The 10,306-nt window shown below is 50.8% G+C and overlaps 1 protein-coding gene across 1 annotated transcript; it reads left to right on the forward strand.

The window, feature by feature from the left end:
• The first annotated feature begins 6,732 nt into the window (after positions 1-6,732).
• Positions 6,733-9,304, forward strand: LOC120597822 (glyceraldehyde-3-phosphate dehydrogenase-like). Its single transcript, XM_039856493.1, is given in 4 exon segments — positions 6,733-6,742; positions 7,692-8,168; positions 8,171-8,400; positions 9,182-9,304. Coding segments are annotated over 4 exon segments (840 nt in total).
• The last annotated feature ends 1,002 nt before the right edge of the window (positions 9,305-10,306 follow it).

Raw genomic sequence — 10,306 nt, forward strand, 5'->3', positions numbered from 1 at the left:
TTAGGCAGGTCAGTAGTCAGGTCCCCTTCCCCCACACAGAGCCACTGTTCCTGCTGTACCATCTGCATCTACACAGGGGAGTGTTTCCAGCAACCCCAGAACCACATGCTAAAACCCCCACTCAGCAACCCTTTGGTGAAGTACTCCTACCCCTCTGTCAGAGCTAAATTCTCTGTCCTCTTCACACCAGAGCTTCTGATACTCTTGTATTTTGCTATTTATGGAAACATTGTCACTCACATGAGAATCTAAGCTCCTGAGAGCAGGGACTCAATTTCATTCATCTCTGTTTCCCCCTCTTAGCCCAGCATGGCACTTGGCATACAGCAGGCATCGCTGGGGCCCAGGTGAAGGGGCCAGGGTGAGTGTAGCCTCTCAGCCACTAGTGGCCCCTGCCCCATTCCCACTCTGTTTTAAAGAAGGTAGCCCCACTCCCAGGCCCAATTGCTCCTCTGGGTCTCTCTGGAACAGGCATGAATGTCTGACCACAGGCAAAGCCATGACCATTCAGTGACCTCTGGCCTGGTGGAAAATGACTTGGCTAGACTGTCTCCCTACGTAACTTGATCTTCTAAGCGATGAAGTCAGTTCATGGCAGAGGCAGAAGCCAAAAGCATGTGTCTAGAGGGACCAGGATGTAGGGTTGGGGCCAAAGTGGGGACAAACCACAGTTATGGGGGAGCACAACTCTTAAGAAACTGAAGTCCCTGAGGAGGGAAGAAGAGCCAGAGAAGACATTGGGGAGCAGCTCCTGATGAGGCCCCTGTTGCATCTGTGACTGGAGATCTATCTGTCTGTGCCCACGATGCCCAGAGAGATGGGATTCCTGTCCATTTACATGCAGGGAAGGAGACCTGTCCATTTACATGCAGGGAAGGCAAGGTCTTTCCCAGAGAAGATATAAGAGCTTTCTCTGCTATCCAGGGCCCAGTGGGGTTCTTTCTCCTGAAGAAATGAGAAGCAGGGGCTCCAAGGCCAGACTGCTAAAGAGGTGTGGAGAGGAGGAGATAGATCTGGACATAAGGAGGCTCCTGTGGCCCTGAGCTGGAGCCCACAGCCTATGCTCAATGTTGTGCCCCTGGAGGTGCCACCGCTGCTGACACTGGAACCAGAGGCACCTGTTATACAGGTGCTGGAACCTGCTAGTGCCTCTTCTCAGAAGAGCTGAACAGAGAGCCAGCAAGCACAGGTGCCTGGAGTATGGTCTGCAGACTTCCATCCTGACCATGCAGAAGGGCAGACAGGAGTTGCTCATGGGGATGCGAGCCAATGGGAAATCACTCAAGAATAAATCCAGAGTCCACGCCGGTCTATGCCCCACACTAGCCACCAGAACCAGGACCGAGAAGAGAGTTCGCTGACAGCAGACCAGGTGACTGGCCTCTGCAGCATTTCTCACTTTCTACGTCAATGTGAGAATAGCTGGCCAAAGCTGACCTTGGCCAGTGACTGGCCAGGCTATTCATTCAGGCACCTAGGTATCCCAATCCTGTTGGTGTTTCTGGCAGAGTGGGCCTGAAAGGCACAGGCCTGGGCCTGTGTCATCCACTGTAGTGGTGCCACCACCAAGATCCTTGATAACAATGAATTATGAAGGTAAAGATGAGGAACCAGTAAAGAGAGGAAAGAAGAGTTCTGCGGTTCCAGGTTCAGCCTCAGCTTTCTCTCTACAGATCCCCAACCACCTACCCAGTCTATCTGGCCCCATCCCCACCCCTGCTTTGCGCCCAGCAGGTTCATGATGCTGACTCAGCACCTGTGACCTCCACAAATAGTCTTCCCATGCAGCCCCGGTAGCAGGTGACTGTTCAGCTCCCTCTGGCCCATGTAGGCTCTCCCTCTGGGAAGGGAAGGCCATCCCCACCCCTTCTGGGAAGAGGAGACTCAGGGACCCTGAAAAACCACAGCATGGAGAACACCCTGTGCCTTCCCATGGAAGTATGGCTTCTCTTCTGTGAAAAGAAGGCCCCTTGAACACAACCATGGGCCCTCGGTCTCAGCTTAAAGGAAAAGACGCCACTCAGATGTGCAGGCTGCAGGGATGAGGATGCCCCAAGCCCATGTCCCAGCTCTTAGAGGAGAGACAGGAAGTTGTCTCGGGGCCTTCACTTGCCGGCCCAGAGAGAAGGGTCTGACAAGCCAGCATGGGGCAGAACCTGTGTCTAATCCAGGAGGGGCGCCATGTCCTTCCCTGCTCATCCTGCTGCAAGGACCCTGCTGCTTAACCTCCTGGGCAGGGGGCTGTAGACCTATCAGACTGAGGTGGGACATGTGGATGCCGCCATTGGCCATGTGGTTCTCCTCTATGAGCCTCAGTTCTCCTTGTGTGAGCTTCTGAGAGCAGAACCTAGAGTGGCTTCTCTATGTCCCAGTCCAGAAGCTCTCACAGGAAGGTTGGAGATCCTCTGATTCTATCCTAGTGCACCAGGGCTGAGCACATGCCAGGCCTGATATAGACATGCTGCCTCTCACCTCCCTCCTGAGCCAAGAGATGCTAGAGGAGGCAAAGGCGGTAGAGGCCCTGAAGGCTGGGGATGGAGCAGGCTCAGGAATGACCATCATGCTCCACCATTAGCATAGGCAGTGATTCCCAAGGAGCCACTTCTCCGGGAGAAGGAACCCAGGTGGCAGTTGGAAGTCAATCATAAAGCCATTTCAAAAAGTCTCCTAACAGTCAAGCAAAAGTCTCCATGCCACCACCAGCAGCAAGCTGGTATATTACTAGTGCAGGCTGACACCCCCTACCTTGTATTTATATTTGCCTTGGTGCCTGAAAATGGATATTTATGCATTTTCAATATTCAGGGTAAACCCTCCATCACTCAGTGCTATGCGGTTGCAGCACATTACATGGGCCCCACCGAGACATTCCTCTTTTACCAGGTTTGCCAGCTCCAGGGCTTCCAAGTGGGTCCTGAACCCTGAGCCCCTGTAGAGCCCCCATCCCCATCTGCAGGCTCATGTGCCCCAGGGGGAAGTAAAGGGAACAGAGGGCCAAGCTACCTTTTCCTGAGCCTCAGGGCCCACTCGGAAGTAGGTTCAGCCCACTCCCCACTTTATAGACCAGCAGCCAAGGCTCAGAGAAGTCGCGTGGCCCAGGAAGTAACACACAGCATCTTCTTTAGGCCATAATTTCTTCCCCCATGCTTCCACATGGAGGATCCCCTTCTGACCAGGGAAACTGGCAGATTTCGGCTGTCTCCCCCAGTCTCTGGACCTTTCTTTGTATCTCTTCACTTAAGATTTGTCTCATCTTGGCTCTGATTCTGTCTCTAGATCTCCTTTTGTGTCTCGGGGCCTGTCTGGCTCTCACCGTCTAAGTCTCAGTCTCTCTCACAGCTTTCTCTGTCTCTTTATTAGTGTCTCTCCATCTCTCTCGTGTCTGCATCTCTCTCATCTCTGGTCCCTGTGTCTCTGTCTCACTTCCACGCCCTCATCTCTCCTCTTTCCTGGTTCACATCCTTCTCTCCCTCAGAGTCTCCCTTTGTCCACCCATGTGTCCCTGACTTTCTCTTGGGGCAGAGATCAGAGTGAGCTGCTTGGGTGTCCAGGGAGGCCTCTTTGAGCAGTCATATCTTCCCACCCAGTCCTATGAAAGGAGACGTCCCTGGCCCCTGAGCCAATGGACCCACAAAGCAAAGGGGGCTGAGGGTGGGAGGTCCCAGGGCAGCAGACTTCCAGTCAGCAGAAGCAAGTGAAAGACCAGGTGAGTCTCCTTCACCAGAACTGTGCAGAGGGAGCGCTGTGAGGAGATTTCTATACGGGCCCAACCACTTGCCTTGAAGGGCCCTCTTGGTGTTGGGACTGGAGCTGAGTGATGGGATCCCTGGGCCTGGCATGAGCTGAAAGGGTTAATGCCCTGGACCCTGAGGGTCTCTCAAACCTGCTCTCACCCCCTCTTTACCTGCACCCTTCCAGCTGCCCCCCATCCCTCTCTCTTTCCTTCCTTTCCTTTCTCCCTCTGTCAGGAATGATAAAAATTCATTAAATGTGTCCTCTCTTCTCCAGGGAATTAATTAGTCCCTGTACCTGGAGCCCTGTTAGATTCCAAGAAAAGCATAACCCTCGTACATGCTCTTGCATGTATGTGTGCATGTAAGTATTCCTGCATACAAACGGTACACCATGTGCTTCTGTGTGTTTTTGCAGGCTCACCAACCTGTAGGAACACCAACAGATGTGTACAATTCCACATGTACCCCTGAGTCTGGAGACACATGTCAGGCTGTTTGTGTGAATACCACACCTGAGTCTCTTGGTATGAATGTGTGTCTACATTCTGCATGGGCATCTGCATGTGTGCACTGTATGTCTTCGTATTTAAGCTCACCCCTGCGTATACACATCACTATATGGAATCTGTACTTATACGATGTTAGGTAGTACATATTACCATGCTGGTCTATCTGGATTAGATATATATGTTTCTGTGTGTGTGTGTGTGTGCGTGCGCGCGTGTATGTGTGTGTGTGTAGTGTGCATATACCTAGATGTGCACATCTCACAATATGTGTGCACTGGATTATGAGTGTGTATGTGTGCACATGTGCTGTGTGTGCATGGACTTGTGTGTATGCAGTGTACACACGCCCTGGCCACCCTGCACACACACATCCTTCCTGGCTCCGCATGTCTCTGGGGTGATGACAGTGGCGGCAGTGGCAGTACAGTGGCAAAAGCTTGAAAGTGTGAAAGTGGCAGTGGTGCAGGGAAGGTGCTAATAGGGCCACCTGCCTTGCCAGCCTGGGAGCTGATGCCACTAATTATCGCCTCTGTAACAGCTCCCTAGGGAAGGGCAGCTGCTGGAGCCCTGCTCTCCACCTCCCCTAAGACCCCTTTCTTCATGTCTTCCCAGTCTCGAGCTGCTGTAGGAGCCATGGACACCAAGAAGGGCAGCCAGAGCACAAGGCTGTGCCTAATCTCACCAGGAGACCCAGGATGTCTGCCTGCCCCCATCGTTCTGCTGCCAGGAAGCCCATTGTGCTCTGCGTTAAGGCACACTCTCCAAAAAGCCTCTGGAGATCCAAACGTGCTTCTGGGGAAAGAAAGGCCTATACATCCTGATCACAAATAATTAGCACGTTTCTGTAAAATGAGCACTAGACTGGGAGTCAGGTGAGCTGGCTGATAATCTCAGTACTGCATGACCTTGGGCAAGTTCCTATATCTCTCTATGCCTTGGTTTCCTTGTCTGTAAAATAAAAAGAACTAGAGCCACTTTTTTTTTTTTTAAGTTTATTGGGGTAACATTGGTTAATACAATTATAGAATTTTCAGGTGTACATTAAAATTTGACATCTACATATTCTATTGTGTGATTACCACCCAGACTCCAGTTTCCTTCAGCTACCATATATTTGATCTCCTTTACCCACTTCACCTTCCTCCAACCCCGCTATATTTGATCCCCTTTACCCTGTCTACCTCTCCCCTCCTACCCCACCCCCTACCCTCTGGTAACCACTAGTCCATTGTCCATGTCCCTGAGTCTCTGTTTGTCCTGTTCATTTGTTGCTTTTAGGTTTGTAACCCACATATAAGTGATATCACATGATTTTCAGCTTTTTCAGTCTGGCTTATTTCGCTTAGCATGATCATCTCGAGGTTTATCCAGGTTGTTGCAAATGGCAGTATTTCGTCTCTTCTTATGGCTGAGTAATATTCCATTGTATATATGTACCACAGATTCTTTAGCCAATCATCTATCGTAGGACACTTCAGTTGCTTCCATGTCCTGGTTACCATGAATAATGCTGCTATGAACATTGGTGTGCAAAAATCTTTATGGATATGAGTTTTCAAGTCTTTGGGGTAAATACCCAGGAGAGGGATTTCTGGATCATATGGAAGATCGATTCTTAGTTTTTTGAGGACTCTCCATACTGTTTTCCATAGTGGCTGTATCAATTTGCAGTCCCACCAACAGTGTATGACGGTTCCTATTTCTCCACATCCTCTCCAGCATGTGTTATTACTTGTCCTATTGATTATAGCTATTCTACCAGGTGTGAGATGGTATCTCATTGTGATTTTGATTTGCGTTTCCCTAATAGCTAGCGATACTGAGCATCTTTTCATATATTTGTTGGCCTGCACACTGATGTTCATAGAGCCACTTTTCTTAAAGAAAGGTATGTGCCTCATTGGTGAGACACAAGACTATTTTAGACAGTTCACAGATGGGCATTTGCTATTTTAACCATGTATTTATTTTCATGTATTAATCTCTTGTGTGTATGTGTTTGTGTGTGTGTGTGTTTAACCAACACATCAGACACCTGATTTCACAAATATTGCTTAAGACAAGGCTCAAACACACATTGAAATTTTAAAAGTGATCCAGTTTAAAGAAAAATGTTAAGTCAATAAGAAAGGCTGGCATATGAGCATCATAAAAGTCCTTGTGGAAATTGACAAATGACTGCAGCCTTGCACCAGAAGGTCTCTGAGGCCCTTCCCTCCCTGTAAGACAGTGGGTTCAGGGCCCCAGGCCCACTGGAATGAGAAACACAGACTGGGCCCTGGTTCCCACCTTGTCCTCATCATCATCAAGTTGGATTGACGTGTGGAGTAGCAGGAGAAGTTAAGGTAAGTCGGTGGTCCCTCTTGGCCACAGGCCCCAGGAGATCTCAGAGGACACAGAAAGTGTCTTCACATGTAATCCCTGCAGTGATTTAGGCCAGATCAGGAATGGCTGAGATTGAAGGCTGAGATAGACAGGACTGGGTGAAGATGGCTCAGGGTGGGCCTGAAGTGTCCTAGGGGGTTTAGCAGCCACATCTCCATAGAGCCTACAAGCCTATGGAAGAGGCTGTCTGAGCCCCCCAGGCTCCATGAATAAGCTACTCCCCTTGTTCTGCCCAGGAGAGAGCAGAATGTCCCATAGCCCAAGAGACCAGGCATGAATCACAGGAATTTACAGCCCAGCCCCAGCCCAAGTGGGATTTATGAGTCTGCCTTAAGCAGGCTGTCGGGGAGTGGCCAGCTGTCAGCCCCCCATTGCCGCTGATTGATGAGGTTGTTTCCTGCCAAGAAAAATGCCCCTCCATGGCAGGCAGCAGAGGAAAAGGTTCCTAGGCCCAAGGGCCAGCCCATTACCCCATACCTGGCCCAATCTGTACCCCTCTCCTACCCTCACAGCCAATAACACTTCCCCTGGATCCCCTGCCCCCGGCCTCCCACACTGACACCCCAGCAGGAGGTGCACTTGAGGGACCCAGCCTGAGCTCTGCCCTCCCAGACCCGTCACCCGCTCACCCCTTCTTCCCAGTGCCCTTCAGAACAATGCACCCCAGGCTAAGCTAAGGTTGGACATGCCAAATTCCAGACCCAGAATGGATCTCTGAGGAAACTCAGAATACATACACATATATTTCATAGATGAGGAACCAGAGGTTCAGAGAGGGACGGGCCTTACCCAAAGTCACACAGCAGCATAGTGGTGTCGCTGAGACTGGAGCCCACAAGACCCCTGTACCAGTTGTTTCAGTGTCTGGTCATAGCTGATTGTCATATGACCATGGGGATAGTTTTCATCTCCAATGCAAGCCCCTCTCCATAGAATGGATAGAGCAGGGTTTCCTGCCCAGGTGTCTAAAAGTTATGATGTCTCTGTGCCTGTTTCCTCACTCAAAAATTGGGGCTCGTCTCTCTGTTCCGCCCATTTGACAGACAGTCGCATCTTCCTGCAGCTGGGACTCACTTGAAGGGTGGAGTCAAGAGAGTCATCATTTCTGCCCCTTCTGCAGATGCCCCCATGTTTGTGATGGGTATGAACCATGAGAAGTATGACAACTCTCTCAAGATTGTCAATAATGCCTCCTGTACCACCAACTGCTTGGCCCCCCTGGCCAAGGTCATCCATGACAACTTTGCAATCATAAAAGGACTCATGACCACAATCCATGCCATCACTGCCACCCAGAAGACCATGGATGGCCCCTCTAGTAAACTGTGGTTTGATGGCCGAAGGGCTGCCCAGAACATCATCCTTGCTTCTATTGGCACTGCTAAGGCTGTGGGCAAGGTCATCCCTGAGCTGAATGGGAAGCTTACTGGCATGGCCTTCAGTGTCCCTACCCCCAGGATGTCAGTTGTAGATCTGATCTGCCTTCTGGAGAAAGCTGCCAAATTTGATGACATCAAGAAAGCGGTGAAACAGGCATCACAGATCCCCTCAAGGGCATCCTGGGCTATACGGAAAACCAGGTTGTTTCCTGTGACTTTAGCAGAGACACACACTCTTCCACCTTCAATGCTAGAGCTGGCATTGCCTTCAATGACCACTTTGTCAAGCTCATTTTCTGGTATTACAATGAATTTGGCTACAGCAACAAGGTGGTGGACCTTATGGTCCACATGGCCTCCGAGGAGAAAGAGCCCCATGGACCACCAGCCCCAGCGAGAAGAAGAGGCCCTCAGCTGCTGGGGAGTCCTTGCCCCAAATCGATCCCCCAATACACTGAGAATCTCCTGGACCCCCTGAAGAAGGGGAGAGGCTTAGGGAGCCTTACCTTGTCCTGCACCATCAGTAAAGTTCACTGTACCCAGCCAAAAAAAAAAAAAATGGGCTCAAAAATCACTCCAACCTCCTGTAGTCGTTATGAGGCTCAAGTGATGTAATTCAGGTAAAGTCTTAGGACAGAGCTGGGCCCCTGGCTGGTGACCCTCATGTAGTGAAGATGGTTCTTCATCCTTAATGTCTCCAGGTGCCCTACTATCTAATTTGCTTGAGGGAGAGAAACAGTTCAGGGTTGGTGGAGCAGAACGAACAAGGAGAGGAGATGTGTGTAGGGCTGCAGGGCAAGAGTGAGGCCACATCCTGCTGGAGGAAACTCTGGAAGACTCCCAGGAGGAAGTGGCTTCAAGCAAAGGATACAGAGCTCAACCTCCCTTGCTCTGAGGCTCCAGGGGAGCTTCCTGAGCACCACAGGACTGAGGGGAAGCACCCTGCCCTGAAAGCCAATCCCAGCCCAAGATTCTGCCCTGGGTAACCTGGGGGTAAGTTCCTCCCCTCTCAGGGCATCTGCAAAACAGGATCAGAGAAGACCAGATAACACTCCCTAGAGGCATCTTCCAGCTCTGACCCTTTTGCCGTATCATCCAGACCCATTGCCTGCAGTACCAAAATCTTGCCACTGGGTAGCAGCAGGGCGTGAAGCTGGGGTCTCCCTCCTTCCAGCTTCTAAAGCTGCAGCTGCTACTGACCAGTCCTCCCAGCACTGGGTGTTCTTTGTTCCCCCACATCCTCAGCTGGCTCTCCAAGGAACTAAAGCTGGATGACCACCCGAATCCAGACATTTGATCCTTCCCACAGCCCTGCAGAGCAGCCAACATTCTCTCTACTTTTCAGATAGGGAAACTGGGCCCAGAGAAGTCCCTAGCCCTCTTTCCCAGCCCCAGCCCCCTAGCGGGCGCTGTGCAACAGATGAATTGGAGTCAGACTTTGGCTGGAACCCTGGTGCCCCCACCCCTGACTGTGTCTCACTGGGAAAGTCGCTCACCCTCTCTGACTCTCAGCTTATTTAAGTGCTGGTACACGGCAAGTGCTGAACACACAAAACCACTGCTTTGTTTACGGTAGATTTTACAGTCCACAAAAGCAGACACTTGTCTATCTTACTCACCTTGGTGTCCCAGAGCCTGGAAGCCTTCTCCCTCCCCAGCCCTGCCTGGAAATCTATGTAAGTTCTCCTTCCTCAGATCTTTCCACCATCCCTGATTAACCTTTTTATTGGTCTCTTCTCCCTGGCAGCCCTGCCTGGTGCCCACACCAACCTACGCCCTGAGGCAGGGGCTCTTGCTTACCTGGCTCACCTTCCTCCCATCTCTCAGCTCCCTTTCCTCTGTCCCTGCCACTACCTCACTCCCTCTCTCCTGCTGATCCCCTACTCTACACTACATACTGTGTTTACAAGACTACGATTACAGTTTTTATTTCTCTTTTGTCTCTCTTCTTCCCCTGAAGGGAAACATGTTTCCCATCTCCTAGGAAAAATGAAGCTCTAGAAGAGAAAATCGAAGGACAGTGAGATTGTGGGTGCCCCCAGCCATGCCGCCCACAGGTCACATTGCCCACAGGTCACACAACCCTCCTCTTATCAGGGCCTCCAAGAATAGTTCTGTTATTTGCAGGGTAATAAAATGTCGAGCTGTATTCTAGAGGATAAACAGAGCAGAAGGACAGGGAAGCAAGAGGAAGAGTGAGGGAGAAGAGAAAGGACAGCCAGAGGGAAGCAGAGAGACTTGGAGGGAGAGGAGCCAAATGGGAGACTGTGGATACAGAGGAGGAAGGAGAAGCCAGAAG

This window comes from Pteropus medius, unplaced genomic scaffold (genome assembly GCF_902729225.1).
Source record: "Pteropus medius unplaced genomic scaffold, Ma_sr-lr_union100, whole genome shotgun sequence".
Taxonomy (NCBI): Eukaryota; Metazoa; Chordata; class Mammalia; order Chiroptera; family Pteropodidae; genus Pteropus; species Pteropus medius.